Source organism: Cryptotermes secundus, unplaced genomic scaffold (assembly GCF_002891405.2).
Source record: "Cryptotermes secundus unplaced genomic scaffold, Csec_1.0 scaffold66, whole genome shotgun sequence".
Classification (NCBI taxonomy): Eukaryota; Metazoa; Arthropoda; class Insecta; order Blattodea; family Kalotermitidae; genus Cryptotermes; species Cryptotermes secundus.
In genome coordinates, this window is record NW_019731262.1 from 3,292,051 (window position 1) to 3,310,951 (window position 18,901).

An 18,901-nucleotide genomic window follows, 5' to 3' on the forward strand; every position below is an offset into this window, starting at 1 on the left:
CCATGTCCCAAATTCTGAACAAGCAATATGTAATTTTATTCACTTTAATGCATAAATATTTATTCATTTCAATATATCGTATCTTCGTTTCTTGTTTTAATGTGATACATGCCTTGTGGCGGTACGGCTTGAACTTTATTGGCATGTCTCTTGACATGAGTTTTGTTATTTCCTTGATGGTTTTTTGATGTTTAGTTTGTGGCCTCGGATATTCCTAGATATTCGGAGAACTTCATGATCTACAGCATTATCAACCTTCTAGAGAAATGTCACAAAACACGTAATTTAGATATGAAAGATTTTGCCTTAGTTCTTTATAGATCTATCTCAAGTTTTCAACTTTTGTTCTGATTATAAATGCATTTACTTCCTTGGGGCATAAAGGTTATATATCCATGAACAAACTCTATAAAATCACAACAGAAATTAAAAAGAAGCAGTTACATTTTCTTCTACCTCCTGTGTTCACTATTCATGTTTCAAACGTCGTATTCTCGTTTTCCATAATCCGCAAAATGTGAAAGTAGGACCATGAAAAAATAAGGCGAAGATTTATTGCCTGGTTGAGTTTTGCCTAGCAGTTTGGTACAGCGGTAACACTCCAGACTTGTACTCATTAGATGCTCCTTCGAATTTCGACCGAGACAATGCTTATACTAACTGGTGTTTCTCGTGGTTTCCCTCAGTCCCTCCAGGCAAATTCTCGGATAATACGACCGCTTTCTTCCAAATTTTTTTCAGATTCATTATTAGCAAACCGGTCATTGTTTCTATGTACAAAACTTTTGAATAAACCATTACACTAAAAACCTGGAATTTTTTGTTTGATATCCAGTAACCTGGACGATTCAACAGTCCGAAAACATCAGCGCCTTAATTATTTCGGATTATCGAGGTTGAATTTTACTGTGTTGTGCACAGAGCAGAACAGCGACTGAACTAGTCTTTCCTGCTCTTCTGCAACACGTATATAAATTGCTCTTCCAGGTTGACCCCCAATGATTATTGCGTCGTTGATGGGTCATTATTCAATACAAAACTCGGCTTGTTCATATAGATTCTTAGTGAGTCTTCGGATGTTATCTTTACACATTCTACTGCTAGATCTTACATGAATAGTCCTGCATTAAATCATGTTTCAGTGGAAGGACGTACGTATCGTGATACGTAACAAGGAAACAGCATAATGATGAGCTTCTGCTGTTCGCCAAACAAAATTAGAATGAGAATGAGATGAGCAGTGAGTGTAGCACGCTAAGGGAGAAGAGGGATACATATATGATTTTCGTTGGAGAGCCAGAAGGAAAGAGACAACTAGCAAGATCTAGACATTGATACGAGGATAATATTAAAATCGATCGTAGAGAAATAGGATGGAGTGGTACGGACTCGATTCATGTGGCTCAGGTTACGGATCAGTAGAGGACTCTTGTGAATACGGTAATGAACTTATGGGTTCTGTAAAATGTTAGGAATTTCTTGATTAGCTGAGCGACTGGCGGGTTCCCAAAGAAGGACTCAGCTCCATGGAGTTAGTTAGTTAGTCAGTCATATGTTATATAACTCGTATGATCGTATATTCACAAACTTATTTAATTTTGTTATACTCGTATGCTCTATGTTTTTATGTTTTTTAAGTATCGCCCAAAATTAAAAATTTAAAAAGTTATGAAAGTTGGAAGTTTGCTCAGTTTTTATCTGCGTTAGAACCATACATTAGCAGATCCTCTTGACCCTTGAATTCATAATAAGCAGTTATTGCTTATCAGAATTGAAAGGTACGATTGCACTTATAATTGAAACTACGCATTCAAACAAAACAGTTGAAATGAGGACAGTAGTATGTAAATGTTTACGTAGTAGTACTGTGACATGACGAATAGCTTAACAACAAAGATCATCCGTTGGTAGGCAATGGCACAGTAAACACGCTATTGCGTCATCAAACAAGTGAGTCATTGTTACGCAACGAATAAACACGCAACAATATAAGAAGTGTTAGAGACGTTTCTGTGCAGTCCGAGCCGAGGCTATATAATGAGTATAAATTGCTGCTGGTCTTCTCCTGCCCATGTGGAGGCGTGGTAGAATACTTCCGCCGTCACCTTGCGAGTTGTAGGAGGGGATGAAAAGGGAAGTCTCAAATCTGAGACCGTATAGTAGCGAGTCCCAAGGGACTCGGACCCGAGGCAGACTGGCTGGCAAGGGCCAGCAGCATATACAAAAGACAGACCCGTCCTCTCGTTAGAGGACACACCACAGAAAACAAGACTGTAACTATCAAAGAGTAATAAATATGTGGTCATGAGCCCCAGATGGAGCTCGACACCAATACTTGACTGGCTATCAGTCGCAATGTGACTTTGAATTGACTTGGCTGGTCTTCGCCAGCACAGTCATTCCTGGCTTCAGTCTTCTCGTGATCCATGACCAAGACATGTACGTGTTTCGAAATGGGGCCTCCTCTTGGACGAAGGAGGGGCCGGTCTTTATATGTAGGCGCTACGTTTGTTGCACCGTAGTCTCAGCAGGAATATATCCGCGCTGTCACGGTGTCCAGGTCACTGTTGACAGTCTGTCACTGCACTGTACTAAGCAACATTTACACAAGGTACACAGAGGTTTCCTATCAATGACGTGTGTAATATGTAAACATGTAAAACTTATAGGTAATCCGATTACGGCAAGGTGAAGTTGTCCTAGTACTTAATTAATTGAACAGTATGTCATGAAGGTAAATGGGGGAGTGAAGGTATAGCTCCATCGTTCTTAATCTCGGCAATAAATAGAGGTGAATGGTCAGCTTCACGCACCCACCGTTTCGCCCCCGGGGATACAGTCCCTGTACCAATTAGATAGGAGGCTAGGTGGGCCCCAGAGCCGGTCTGGACGCTGTGGGAAAGAAATAAATTTCTTGTCCTTCTCCTCCCCCCTTTGGCACTACAACCCCAGTGGGCCTAGGCCTACCTCCATGAACTTCTCCGTTCACTTCGGTTTTTCTAGATCTTACACATTCGGTAGGACTCCTTGGGCGGGTGATCAGCTCGTCGCAAGGCCTCTACCTGTACACAAACACAGAAAAACGCATACACGCAAACTAAATATCCATGCCCTGAGTGGGATTCGAACCCACGATCCCGGTTTCCAAGCGAGCGAAGACAGTACATGCCTTAGACCGCTCAGCTACCGTGACCGGCTTTCTTGTCCTTACCGGTAGTCCAATCCCGGCTTTCCAGCACGTAGACCATCGATATACCTACGGAGCTATCCTGGCTCAATAGGATTATGTAGAGTCTAATAATTTTGTCTCGAATCTTATCGATGGTTATACACGCTTTTGGATGAGTTTAAAAAAAGGTGCAAAGTCATCATCAGAAAATAGGTAATCTATTTTCTTGTGCCGATTAAATACTATTAAAGTCCCGACACGTTTCGGTCATTAATGGCCACCTTCAGGGTGGTCTATTATGACTGTAACATATCGGGGTTTTTTGATAGTATTTGATCAGTGATCACCGTATAAAAGTAAATTATGTACTCGTATACAGAGATTCTGTCGCCCTCCATTTTAACATAAGAATTATATCGACAAAATTAATCCTAATCGGAACTGTATGAAGTTATATGAACCTTTTCAGACTTAATTTCTTGATGTCATTGCCGCTCGGGAAAAAGTTATGAACGGTCTTCTTAACGGTCACTGAACAATGGGCTTTTGAACTGGCTGAGTGAACACTTGGCTTCGCGCCAGTGAACAATTGTGAAGCTGCATTTTAATAATTGAAGAAGCTCAGTTTTTGCGAATCCTCGCGAAACAGCTGAAATTCATATTTTCCCGTCTGGATTATGGTACTGCGTAGTCTGGTGGGAAGTTACTGACGTTTCTGAGATCATAACTCCTCCGAAAAAAAACAAAATTTAGAACTTTACCTGCGTAGTGCCTTGAAACCCGCAAATTTAAATAAAAACTGAGTTATAACACTGATATTCCGGTAAACGTTAACAAATATGGAGACGCATAGGGTTGTGAGACATTGAGGATCCCACATTATCTAGACAGTCGGCTCACAGATGGCCGTAAGTTTGTCAGGCTTGCGCGCCGGCAGCCATTTACCCCCCCCCCCCCGGAAGATTCCTCGTACTCATTTCTGTTAGAGGCGCAATCGACCCCAGGGACATAATGCGGCTGGAAAGATTAGGTCAATTGAAAAAATCCACCTCATCGGGACTCGAACCCGCGACCTACCAGCTTGTAGCATAGTGCCTCAACCAACTACGCTACCGCGTGCCCGTATTCGAGAGGTACTGTGTTTAAATTTGGCCAGGGCGCCAAGTATAATACCTGGAGTTTCTCGTGGTTTTCATCAGTCCCTCCTGGAAAATTGCGATAGTTAGGCGACGACCGCCTCCTTACACATCTTTGCCAATTAATTGTTCACTATCATCCAATTATTCGATGCCATGTACTGTTACTGGGAGCGTCGTTAAATAAATTGCATATAAATAAATGAAACACATAAATACCGTCTGCGGGAAAATACAAAGTTCCTTAAATATTAATGCATTTGATACATAGTAGCCGCTTTGCCTTAAAGGGCTCAATAAATTGAAATTCTCCCACTCCCTTCACATTTGTACGCGTAAACAAATTATGGGGTAATTTACGTATTCCAGCGAAAAAGGAGTACTTTTTTAGGCATACAGTGACTCGCCGACCAGAAACGCTTTCTTCCCCTCACTGGTGCTGGGGAATATGCGTATATTTAACTACAAACTAAATCACGTGATATTCCATTAAGAACAAAACTAAGAATTTTCAACTCTAATGAGAAATCAGTTTTATTATACGGATATGATACATGGCAAGTCATCCAGGAAATATAGAAAATTACAAATTTTTGTAAATCGATGCCTCCGAGGAATAGTAAAGGTGAGATGGCCAGTTATATTAACAAATGAGGAACTGTGGAAACAGACAAATTAAATAAAAATAACTGAACAGATAACCAGACGCAAATGGAACTGGACTGGCCATACTCTTCGAAAGGAAAATGCAATCAGAAGGAGGATATGAGGTGGAACCCACAAGGACAAAGGAAAAGAGGAAGGCCAAAGAGAAGTTAGCAGAAGACAATACGAGAGGAAGCCTTGGTTGCTGGGAAGACGTGGGGAGAAATTAAACAACTCAGCAAGAACCGTGTGAGACAGCGACAATTTGTTAATGCCCTGTGTTCCAGTGGGAGCCAAAGGATGATGATAAGGAGGAGGACAAATTAAACATTTTATGATGTAGAGGTCTGTGACAATAATACCATATTTACGCATGCATAGGCCGCGTGCGTGTATAGGCCGCAGCACAATTTTCAGACAGAAATTATAGAAAAAAATAATTTTCTTGGAATATTATTTCAGGAGTAGAAATTATTCCGAAATTTGGCAACGTTAATTTTTTTTAAATGAAGTCTGATTTCGAATATTTCGAATATAAGCCGCACCCCAGTTTTCCTCTTCAATTTTTGGCAAAAAATGTGCGGCCTATACATGCGTAAATACGGTATATTATTACTGTCACGTATCCTGCTAACGCGACAAGAAGTTAATGGGCTTCGGAATAGATGAATCGGTTTATAGGGAAATTTCACCAGGCGGAACTACAGATAATTATAACACACTCAAATTACTTTAACTATAAGATACAAAACAAGGTCTTCGACGTCTGCTTGCTTGAACGATGTCTGCTTCTCGAAGGTACTCCAGTTCACTTCTGCCTTCTTCCTCTGGCTTCTGAACTGGCCTTCATTTATACCTGCTGGGCGGCTAGGGTAGCAGACACCTCCTTGAACAGTTCTGGATTTCATTTCCGTGGTAGCGGTCTGCCTATATACGCGTTGTCGCGTTAACGTGTTTACAAATGTCACCCAGACAATGATGCATTCACTGTTCTTATTGTAGCTGAAACGTGACTACCGAGGCGTTGTCCAGCAATGGACGCCAGCTCTGACTCCGATATTCCGACCTTCAGGCGGCACGTCACAATATATTTATTGATTTCTGGACATTATCCATCTTCCTGTTTTTATTTAAAATAAGAGCGTCTAGGAGACTGGATTCTGTCGCCGTCTTCAGGTGCAACCCACTCAGTTGGGCCCATTCGATAGAGCCAGTCCCTATCTCCGGTCCGGAGATAGGGACTAGCTCTATCGATGGGGCCCAACTGAGTAAGTTCCCCCTGAAGACGAAGACAATCCAGTCTCCGCAACGGTGTGTGTTCTGAAAAAAAAAACAGGAAGTTGGATAATGTCCAGTAACTTAATAATTGTATGAATATTTTATATATATCGCCAAGTGCTTTGAAGTAAGTCACACCTACATTCTTCCTACTCCTTACATACTCATCGTTTGTGATCAGCTTCTCTCATTCGACACTGAATAATCTCTGGAAACGAAGCATCTTCGTTAAATCACGTAAAATCAATCAATATAATTCCGAAGAAAGAACTCCACTTGTTCGAGATCATAAAAACTACCTTTTCAGTTTGAATTTGAGGTCCTCACAGCAGCGAACTATGAAGTACTCGATCTTCTGGGTTGTAACGCCGTGTGGTTTAGTACAAATCCACCGACATTTCAGAACAACGTATCGTCTCCCCATCTTCAGGTTTAAAGAAGCAAGAAGCCGGCATGTATCAAAATACTACAATTTGACTCTGGAAATGAACATGATACGCTCCTAAACGTCGGCGAACTACTGAACTACACTGTGATGCAACCCAGAATATTGAACTCTTCTTTGCATATTTATTTATTTGTCTATTTATTTATGGTTTACTTAAATATATTTTAATATGTGAAATTGTATAGGTCGAATGATAGGACAATTGGTGAACAGGAAGGAATGTGGAAGGAAATAGTTGCTTCATAATTTGTGGTACCATCGCCAAATTTGCCCAGAGGGACAGAGTAAAATGACAGAAAGCCCCCAGTCACTATCTCGGATCTACTGTGTATGCTTACAAGTAACTGAGAAGAACCACAGGAGCCGAGATGCTCCCTGATCTTACAAACTGCTAGAGCTCGGAAATTCTGCAGCTTCTCGGTACTCATAAGTCGATCGGTAAAATTGCTGCTGGGCTTCACCAGCGCAGTCATTCCCAGATTCAGTCTCCTCGAGAATCATGACCAAGATTTTTATTCTCTACTAGACATGTACATGTTTCGAAATAGGGCCTTCTCTTCGACGAAGGAGGTGTCGGTCTTTCTCTGTAGGCGCTACGTTTGTTTTCACCTCAGTTCCAGCATGAGTATATCCGCGCTTTCACGGCGTCCATGTCACTGTGGACTCTGTGCTCCCTTTGTCACTGCACTATACTAAGCAACGAGATATACAGAGGTTTCCTGTCAATGAAGACTTATGCAGCAGGTCACACCTGAATTTATGTAGCTACTCTGAAACTGCAGCTAGTCAGCTGAACGGTCTCAGGCCTCACTGCCGCCAAGTTGCCTCTTACACTTCCTACGCGCGGCATCCCCTTGTCCAATACCACTTACATTTGGATTTATACGGTATAAAAATTCATCTAAATAACATTTATTCTTTCAGTTCGTACCTCATAGGAAACATATTACGCCTCCATAACCAAGATCAACTGGTTAATGATGTCTAGTTAAATAATCGTTGTTTACTATGAGAATCATAAGAAATAAATAAAACACTGTCGGCAGAATGCAGAGTTCTTACCGTCAAAACAGGTGTTACTGTGTTCTAAAGCAGGGGATGCAACTTGGCTATTGCTTTTGTGCAAGAGCATCCTTCCATTGCCCAAAATATACGTATGTTAACATTTTACTTTTTAAAAATTCGGCGAATCTTGTCAAAAGGCATATTTTACGAATAGATCTTACTAAATATTCCATGTATTTTTTCTCTTGAGTCCACAGGCCGTGCGAAATAGTACGGCTCCACGATCGTATTTAATGTGGATACAAACTAGCAAACTCAGAATTACTCGGTTTTTGGACTTTGCCCATCGTCCGGAATTCTAAAAATTACAGAACACGACGTTTCAGAAACTGGATCTTTTTCCGTCTTTAGGTGAGAGGGTAGACACCTACTCTGTTGGGTCCCTTAGAACGAACTAACCTCAATCACTGGACCTGAGGACAGAAACAGATCCAGTTTCCGAAACGTTGTGCTTTCTAGTTTCTAAAATACCGGATGAGAGACAAAGTCCAAACCCCCAGTAATTCTGAGTATTATACAAAATCGTTAGATCCCTTTAGAATCAAATGTAGCAAATATTTGCCACCTAATTTTTAAACACCTTATGAAATGCACGTGTTTGATTCTTATGGGTTCATACTTCATTAGCATGCTCGTGCTTCATAGGCATGATGATTGTAGGGCAGATGTTTCTGTCATTATAATGTAGAAATATATTGTTATAACCCATCTCGCTGGTAAATACCTATAACTTGTCTAAAAAGTTAAGATCTAAAAGTTTGTGATGATGGTAAATTGTTACAATTATTATTTTGCTGGACATTATCCATCATCTTGTCTATTCTAAAAAACAGTCTAGTTTCTATTAAAAAACACAACGTTNCTAAAAAGTTGTTGAGCTTGCGTCATACTTTCAGCAGGCAACCGCACAGAGGAACATCCCTGGAAGAACACTGTCTTCTGAGATAATGCCATGTATTTCAGTAGAAGTCCAGTGAAGTATCGTACGAACGGACTGCCCCTACTTTAAGGGTCAAAGATTAAACCTAGTAAGAAACCAACAAGAAGCAGACGGCAAAACCTGTTTGATGAACAACATCTCTGATATGGCAATTTTTTTAATCTTTTTTTCTGAAAATAGAATCCACCAACTTTCTAATAATGACATAAAGAACTACGTCACTATCTCACGATAACGCACCTCCATACATAATTTAGATATAGCGTAGTTGTTTGAGGCACTATGCTACAAGCCGGAAGTTTGCGGGTTCAAATCCAGATGAGGTCAATGAATTTTTCAATTGACCTAATCCTTCCAGCCGCACCATGGCCCTGGGGTCCACACAGCCTCTTACACAAATGAGTACCAGGAATCTTCCTGGGGGTAAAGGGCGGCCGGCACTTAACGCTGACAGCCGTACCGCCATCTGTAAACCGATTGTCTAGAGAAAATATGGGAGCCTCGACGTCTCACAAACCTATGGGCCTTCACTTCCTGTTACAGAGATGTAGCTTTACCTTTCTTAGCTGTAATGTACAATACTGTCCCTCAGTTACTTCAAATGGACAGCTATATTTTAAAATATTAAATCAAATCAAATTAACATATTGCAACATGAAAGAGTCTTCGCTACGAAAGTTACCAGTTGAATTATGTACGAATGTAGCCTCACTGCCATTACCGATCACTGTTTCAGTGACACACTGAATTTCCAACCCCAGAAAAGTGTCTCCACTTTGTGATGTTGGGGCTTGTGTGAATCTGTGATCTGGAGAGCTATGTCGGCGGTAGTTTAACTACCGGTAGAGTCACCCATGCCGGAAAGGGTAGAGTCCAGACTAAGAGCGATACGCTGGTCCTCCAGGTTGGGAGTTGGGCATGAGGATAACAACCTCATCCTGTAAAAAGAATTTTGTTCAGAAACGTAACAACCATCCTCGGGTCATCATGCGTAGATCCATTCCTGTGGCAACACGCATTAGTTGTGGGGACTGATTGCAGAGGAAGCCAAGGCTCATCCAGGGCTGTAGCGCCTAGTGTTAGGTAGGGCAGGTACTGAACTTCTAAGCTGAAACTGTCATGTGTTGGCTTCAGATTTGCTTTTGAGGAAAATATTAACACGTCTTACTTTTTTGTTAATAATCGGTATGTATACACGCAAGTCCAGTTGCCCTGCTGGTACTAACGGAAACAGGTCTAGGTTGTGTCGGTGGTGACAGCTGTATTTGAAGTGTACTGCGATATATTTTGTCCTTTGCTTTGTTAGAAGTTTCTGACTCGATTTCTGTTATGTTAGTGGTGGATCCGTCCTTAGCATTGCATGACTTACATTCTGAAATATCCTGGCTTCCTTTCGGCGCCCTCTGGGTTGTTATATCAGGACTCATCCTCACCGGTTTCTGATGTTTATTGTCTTTATTTTTTTTCAGTTTCTTCAGAGAGACTGCTTCACTCGAACTGGTCTCGACAGAAATGTTACGAATTTGCCTCGGTTGCACGTAACCATCTTCTTCATATATTTCAGACGAATTTCTATCAAGACTAATTTCACACGGTGAACTTGGTGGCAAAAGTTGGGCTTCGTCGTCGGATATCACTGATATGTAACATCCTTCTCCTTCAACTGGTAAATTTGCAAGATATCTAGGAAACACTGGAGGTGCGGGTGGTAAGTTTCTTATTTCATTCTCATACCTATACCGGAAAGGTAAGATTGGTAGCAAGTAACCATTTTCTTCTCCATCAGCTGTGTCGACTGATGGATTTGCCTCCACTGGAAGCTGAGGTAATTGCCGATACATATGTGTTTTCACGGAATCCCCGTTCCATACATTTGTGTGTGTATGCGTGTTGTGACAAACTGCATTTTCTTCACTGTCTTTTCTTTGCCTACTTTTCTTATTTTGTTTTGCATTCGTGTTCTCGTAAACTACACTTTCTTCGCTGTCTTTTCTTTGCCTGCTTTTCGTACTTGATGTTAGACATTTTGAACGGATTATAGTAACGTAACAGAAGCAAACTATCACAAATAAAATAAATCCAAATACTAAACCAATGAGGACTAACATGACGTTATACTTTGCGTCATCCCCGGTTCCACTTGGAGGAACTGAAGTATATTTCATGGCAGTAGTTGTGATGTTGGCATGGCCTTCCTGTGCTTCAGGGTTTGAGCGTAGAGATCCTGCCGACGAATCTTCCGGCGTTACAGACATGATCGTCGGAAGAGCCATGGAGCAAGGATATTCTGAAGGTGGGGTGCCGCTCAGAAGTCTGTCGTTGTCAGGAGAAGTGGAATAACCTGCAGAATGAAATTTGTGTAATAAGATGAGAAATTTTGAAATGTTGCATTCTATTGTCCACACTGAAACAAGGAAAAGGAACAACGCCAAAACAAAGGTCCACGCGAAAGAAGTATACAACACACTGTAAAGGGAGACATAAAACTCAATCGTAACGACATATTCAAGAGGATAGGAAGAAACATATACAAAAAAATGAAAACTAATAATATTGATAATAATTTATATAAATTGTATATAAATGGGGGCAGGCGGTAGCGTAGTTGGTTGAGGCTTTATGCTACAAGCCGGAAAATCGTGGAATCGAATCCCGTTGAGGTCACTGGATTTTTTTCAATTTACCAAATCCTTGCAACCGCACTATGGCCCTGGGATCAACTCAGCCTCTAACAGAAATGAGTACCAGGAATATTCTTGGAATGTTCTTGGGGGTAAAGGGTGGCCGGCGCGTAGGGCTGATAAACTTACCGCCATCTATGAGCCGATTTTCTAGAAAATGTGGGAACCTCAACATGTCACAAACCTATAAGCCTCACGGCCTGTTACAGGGATATCTTTACTTAATATTTTTTTCCTTTTTTGTACATAAATAGCACCTAAAACTTATAAACATAACAGCGAACCCCGGATGATAAACACCATCTGTAATACGAGACAAATAACATAAATTTTTATAGTTTAACGACGAGAAAATTTTATTTTTTTATAATATTAGTAATAATTACGTATATTAAGATTATAATGATTAACGCTAATATGGTTCCGTATTAGGATATTTCAATAACGTGAGACGTAATTAATGAAACTCCCTGAAGATGTTCCTAAATGTGGAACGAAACATATCAGTAGTTAAATAAAGCCAACAGTTAGATTGGTTTGTCTTTTATTGTCGTATTGGCGGTCAGAAACCACCAGTCTATTGTACGTTCAATTTATTTCGTTAAGATAAGAAGAGGTGAATATGAATAACGAGAGGTTAAAACAGTCATTTTGGATATTGTAAAAATAAGTTCAAAAACAAACATTGAAAATATGTATCGTACATAAGAGAGTGTGAATTGTGTTTTGTTCATAAGATAAATGCTATATAACATCATACGTGTAGTTAACTTCTTTGATCTGAGTTCAAACGAAACTTGCTTAGAACTAAATTTAACGCCAAAATATGCACAAACCAATATTAAGACGCACAATAAAACACTTGCTAAACATATAGAGGATAAAATGCATAAATTACGCATACATTAATTTATGCATTTAAATACTTTCAAGACACAATAAGGATCCTTATTTGAAGAATTAGATGATAATTAATTGCAATTCAGCAGCTGAAACTTGAGCATTGTACTCCTGATTATGACCCGGTGACAGGGTCGAAACATGTTGTGTCTGTAAAATCATAATAAAAGCAATTGTTGATACAGTAGTGTCCTTTTTGTTTTTAAAATACAGAACATTGTTGTGTAGACTGCATACCTTATATACTTATATCTTATTCTAAAGCAAAGTTGAAAAACAATGGCGATGAAGCATCTCCTTGTTTTAGACCGTTCTAGACAGGAAAATTATCAGAGCAATGTTTACCTTTACGGGCTTTACTATACGTTTCGTTTAAACACATTTTAATCAGCCTCACTAGATTCATGAGTATCCCAAACTCTATCAGAATATAGTACAATACTTCCTTCCTAACTGAATCGTAGGCTTTCTTGAAGTCTGCGAATAGCTGATGTACTGTCTCATTGTACTCAATTTTTTCTCCAGTATCTGACAATGCAAAAGATTTGATCAGTAGTTGATCTGTTATGTCGAAACCCACACTAATTATCCCCAATAATTTCCTTATGTATGGACTTTGTATGGAGTTGATAGCAGTGATATCCCACAATGATTACTACAGTTTCTCACCCTTCTTAGCCGGTCACGGTAGCCGAGCGGTCTAAGGCATGCACTGTCTTCACTCGCTCGGAAGCCGGGATTGTTGGTTCGAATCCCACTCAAAGCATTGATGTTTGTGTGCGTTTTTCTGTGTTTGTGTACAGGTAGAGGCCTTGCGACGAGCTGATCACCCGCCCAAGGAGTCCTACCGAACGTGTAAGATCTAGAAAAACCGAAGTGAACGGCGAAGTTCGTGGAGGTAGGCCTAGGCCCACTGGGTCTGTAGTGCTAAGGAAAAAAGATCACCTTTCTTGTGAACTGGTATAAAAATAGACTCCTTCATTGATCAGGTAATTCTTCCTTATTCCAAATATAAATATAAAGAATAAATTCTTTCTTAGAAATCTGATAATCCACCGGCTAGTCAAACCCAACCCTAAATTATGTTACGGTGTTCATAAGAGCCCGTCACTAGTTCCCATATTGAGGCATAAAAGTAAAGTTCTCCCTGTGCTTAACTAATTAAGCATTACTCCATAATGAAATATGGAGGAGTGGTTGTGTAGATCCACATTTTCTTGATCTCGGCCCTAGCTGGATGTGAGTGGTCTGCTTCACGCCCCTGCCCATCCTGAGGTATACAAATCTAATTCACACTCCCAGTTCTCTTTTCTTTCTTAGTTTTCTTCTCCTATTTCTTCTTCTTTCTTGTCAATTATTAAGAGGCTGGAGACTCGGCTTACTTGCATCTGCGTAATAAATTAATGGGAGCAGTTCCAGACAGAATTCATAAAGCCTACCTCCCTACTGCAGCCTGCTGTTCCCGCAGATCTCCTGTCACAATGTCCAATTTAGATAATTTAAATTTAAAATTAAGTAACTGAATGTAGTTTAGCTCAAAGACTAACGTGCTGGACTCTTGCGCAGTTGGCTATACGAGCGCATTCCAATTGACTCACTTTTCTTACTGCTTGCAATTATAAATGTTACATATTTTGTTGTTATATTTTTCGGATGAAAATTATTTTATGCCTTGAGATATTTAAGAATGCTTTAACAGTCAATGAGTAACGCTTGTGCTCCAAGTTAAGAACATTTTCACCCACGCCAAGGAACACTGCTAGTTGCTCACCCAGCTAACAAAGCCATTGTCCGGTGAAACAACATCGGTCGTGTAAATGCTATATTTCGTAATGTTACGTCGTGTATCTTGGTGGGCATTTACTGATGTTTCAACTTTGATGGGATTTTGAATGAAATTTCAAGCTTGACTTGCTTATCGACCCTAAAGATGGAGGGAGTACATTCCTTCGAAACGTCAGCAACTCTAATAGATGGCATCAAATTCCATAAATTTGTATTCTCCATAATCGGCGTCATGGGAATATCATGTCACATCATATGTATCATATCAAATGATGTTTTGTAGTATCTAATTTTTCTGTCTTAAAGTTGTGGGATTTCAACTACTCACATCGTCACCGTATGTGTTATTGTTGAATGACAGGCACCACTTGACACAGAAGTCTTAGGTACATATAAAGGGAAACCCCCTACCAAATTTCAAATATCTATCTCCAGTAGTTAATTAGTTATATCCATGAAACCGGAAGATAAATACAAATTTCATTCAGTCTCCATTTTGTTTTTTATTATTCCACAGAATATGACCTCAACAAAAGTTAAATATTTCTCTGCGTTCTATGATATGATATCTCGGTCGGCATAACTGCCTGACCGCGGGCTGGCACAACCAGCCTCCTGTACAAAGTGTGCCGGGGCTGTATACCCAGAGGTTAAAGTGAAGGGGGCGTAAATCTGACCGCGCACCCTCATCTGTTGCTAAGATTAAAAATGTCTCGAGCTATATCTCCATTCTTTTCTGGTATTCTGGCCGTCAACACAACAATAAGAAGTGTCCCACTCGAATTGTTTGCGTTGTTTTTATTTAATAACTGCTACATATTTTCGTCCACATTTGGGACCATCTTCAAGCAGTTTCATGAAATATGTCTCTTGTTATTGAAATATCCTAATATGAATCCATGTTAATGTTAATAATTTTAATCATATAATAAATGTAACTATTGCGAAGCTGTAAAAATATTTTTAATACCATAAATCATGATACACAACAGGATGCAGACAGTAAATATATCAAGAAAGCAGTCTTCTGGGATTTGGCACCGTGTATATGTGGTGTTAACCAACGTTTCGGGGGAACTTATCGCCTCCATCTTCAGGGTAGAAGGAGGCGATACGTTCCCCCGAAACGTCGGTTAACACCACATATACACGGTGCCAAATCCCAGAAGACTGCTTTCTTCATAGTCATCGCCGTGAAAGCCTCAAATCTTACACAGTAAATATATATTTCCATTCTCCTATGTCTTCATGACGATGTGCTTAATTAATTAAACACAAGGACAAATTTACGTTTATTGCTAAAATATTGTTTCATAACTCCATATTGCTTGGCGCTAGGTGCGCTTCCAACGCAAAACTTTTACGCACCGACCATGTTGTTCTCAATTGTAAAAAATTACAAATTGCGGGGCTCGAGTCGTCTCTAATGATATCAATTCATATTACGATAGCTTTCAGAAAAGCAACGATATCCAAGACTACAAACAGCACGATCATCTCGTGTATGTATACTTCCTTCGCTTACATAAAGGAACGGTGGATGAAAACGAAACATATATTTCAGCAGAACATAAGAGAAGCAATTTCTTTTCAATTAATGGGACTAGTACCATACTTACTTGTTGCTCTTGTATTTCAAGTTTCTTCCTGACAGCTTCATTTCTTTGGCCCCACGTTTTTCTCATCTCCTGAGCCGTAACCACGTGGAAGCTTTCAAGGATTTATGACATGAACCACAAAAACTCTCCAAAATGGAAGTGTATGCTGTTTTTTCTATAACTGCTTCCGTAAAAATTCTCTTCAGATAGAGTTCATTTCTCTTCTTGATGTTTTGGCTGTTGTGCACTTACATAAAAAAGTGATAAATAAGTAATAAAGAAATTCTTATGAAACATTTTAATAATATCTACACTTGTTTCTATATTATATATTTTTACTGTTTCCCTATAATTTTTAAGATCCATGAGAGTCTTCACTTTGCTATCCGCTCCATAACACTCTCGTTAGCACACTCTCTGTATGTAATCTCCTTAGAGTATATTTCCAATAGATATTACACACAGATATACAAGTAAGATAAGTCTGCATCGCTAGCCAATACTATTTGTCACTTTTAAGCTCTGTTCATTTCTTTTTCTGGCTGTGAATATTTGATATAAATTTGGAAGATAAAATGATACATTCGTTCCAAATTGCAGGAGTGGCTGAAATGCCAAAGTTGTTTTTATGTAACTGTGTTAATAAATATTACGAGTAAAATCGTGAATATAAGACGAAGCTATAAAATGTCATTGAGGTAAGTTATTTGGCTTATCGTAATATTGAGGAAACAGTTACACTTTGTCAGCATTTCATATTTAATTCGTGGAAAATAAAATTTGTTGCAAGAAAAGTAGAGAAGGAAAGATGATTTTGAGAAACGTTAATAATAGCATAGCTGAGTCAAAGGACAATCTATATTTCTAACTAAACCCATTGATGTCGGTAAGAGGAAAAAAAATGTTTTGACACAATGTCCGTTTCTCTTACTTTTCACGTTTACTTTTCCCAGGATTGATTAGTATAGTCTTTGAAGTCTTATTTACTGTGTCCTGCATGTACTGTATTTCTATGCAGAATATATTTATTTACTCTTCATTTTTAACAGTGCTTCAGTAGCTAATATATCATCCAGTGGTAAGCAGAATAGTGATTAATGAACTGGAAATTACCTGGAAATAAGGAACCGTGTCTTAATTTGAAACACTATTCCAAAATATCCCTGGATATAGTTGGTCTCCAGGTAGAGGTTCGATCCGCGGACCTCACAAATATGAAACAGGAGACCACGACATTCTGCTATTAAGATCATATTTGAGTACGGTAATTAATATATTTCCCCGAAATATGATTTAAGAACCTAGTTCCTACAAACCCTCTTTATACCATAAACTGAGGATAAGATAATGGTGATTGTGTATTCTGAGTTCTGTTCTATTTGTATTCATGACAATTATCTTACTGTAGCAATGTTTATGTTTAAAACCCTCTGCTCTTTATCACTCATAACGCACCCGACTGTGGCCGTTTTCCTTATCATGAGGAAAAGACCGCAGAAAGTCCACACTTTTTTTTATTTCGCATAACGTGAAAATGTTACGTGTCAGAAGTGGACTGCATGAGGCAGTAAACCAGATTTCTGAGTGTCGCGTAATTATTCGCAGTAACTTAAATAATAGTCTACTATATCTGTCTAAAAGTGAACTTAGATTAAAGGGAAACATATTTGTCAGGTAATTTCTCTACTCCCAAAGAAAGAGAGTGAAAATTATTATTTCCCCCAATAAAAGGACACGGTCTACGTAGGAGATTAAAGATGAATCCAGAATGTAATTGAAGAAACTAATTCGCTTTAATGTAAGTTATATTCTATTCTGCACTTTAAATTTCGTTTCGATTTCTGTTTCGTAGGAACTTGTTTGCCAATTCAGGGTTCATACATAAGTACGTATAAGTTACCCCTGATCCTTTGCTGTGTGCGTGCATTAATATTCAATCCTTTCCAGCTCGAAAAGCGGGAAAATCAGTGCCAGACTTTGAACATGTGTAGTTAATGACACATATTAATGTGGCTTTCGGAAATTAGACAATTAGTGTAGACAATGCCAGATCAAGTAGCCCTTGTCAGAGACTGATAATATTTTATATGTGAACTATGAGTACTAAATAAGTTCAAAATTGTAACAGTCCAGCTTACCATACCACATCGTCACTTCTGCACATACTGGCTGTAATGAGTTACAAAAGACGTTTATAGCTGTATTTTGTATAAAGAATGCCAATGCCAGTCTGAACTTTTGGGGAACTGGTGAATTTTATAAATCTTTACCTCGAATACCATGGTGTAACTACTCTTACAATGATATATTTTAGCGTCCTGTTGCACTGATTCATTTCCATGATGTGTATTTTTGCTAACCGTCTTACAGTGCACACAATTTCACCTTTCTCTTCACTTTTAGACTACATGTTTCGGCACTAATGTGCCATCTTCAGGTGTGTCTCTATCCACGCCAAACTACTGTACTGCATGCCATCACTTCTCCATCATAAAATGACTAAAATGCGTATTCGTCATGTATAACGACAAATTCTAAATACTAACACCTTTCAGGATTCGTCATCCATACGTCGTATCTCAAATAGCGAGTCACGCCAATCCTCCTCTATGGGAGCACTCTTCCTACATTCATGTGTATATTGTGCTCTGTGTTGTGTCCTCTTGTGACTACGTGCATCACAACACAACACAGAGCACACATGAATGTAGGAAGAGTGCTCCCATAGAGGAGGACTGGCGTGACTCTCGTATTTGACGTACGACGTATGGATGACGAATCCTGAAAGGTTTTAGTATTTAGAATTTGTTGTTATATATGACGAATACGCATTTTAGTCATTTTATGATGGAGAAGTAATGGCATGCAGTACAGTAGTTTGGCGTGGATAGAGACACACCTGAAAATGGCACATTAGTGCCGAAACATGTAGTGTAAAAGTGAAGAGAAAGGTGAAATTGTGTGCACTGTAAGACGGTTAGCAAAAATACACGTCATGTACTCTTACAATATTGAGCTAAAACCTCGTCTTAACCCATTACCATTGGGTAAGTGGTTTAAAAAATACGCATTAGCTTAAGGGCTTGTCTATGCCCTCCGTTAGGTTTGTAACATGAAATCGATGGAGGGAAAGATGAGACATTTAGGAAACTGGCAACCGCAACGCAACCGCAATTTCCGAGAACTGTTATCAGCCTTGAGTTGAACACGTGTTACTGAAAAGTGCAACGCGAATTGAGGAAACTGCGCTGCCGTT

The 18,901-nt window shown here is 39.4% G+C and overlaps 1 protein-coding gene across 1 annotated transcript; it reads right to left on the reverse strand.

Annotated features, from left to right (window-relative positions):
- Window positions 1-9,689: 9,689 nt before the first annotated feature.
- LOC117282496 lies at window positions 9,690-18,000 on the reverse strand. The gene is made up of 3 exons (XM_033752382.1): window positions 17,916-18,000; window positions 15,667-15,892; window positions 9,690-11,022 (listed from the first exon to the last, which is right to left on the reverse strand). The coding sequence occupies exon 3, from the start codon at window positions 10,952-10,954 to the stop codon at window positions 9,857-9,859; it is 1,098 nt and encodes a 365-aa protein (XP_033608273.1). The 5' UTR covers window positions 10,955-11,022; window positions 15,667-15,892; window positions 17,916-18,000; the 3' UTR covers window positions 9,690-9,856.
- Window positions 18,001-18,901: the final 901 nt, after the last annotated feature.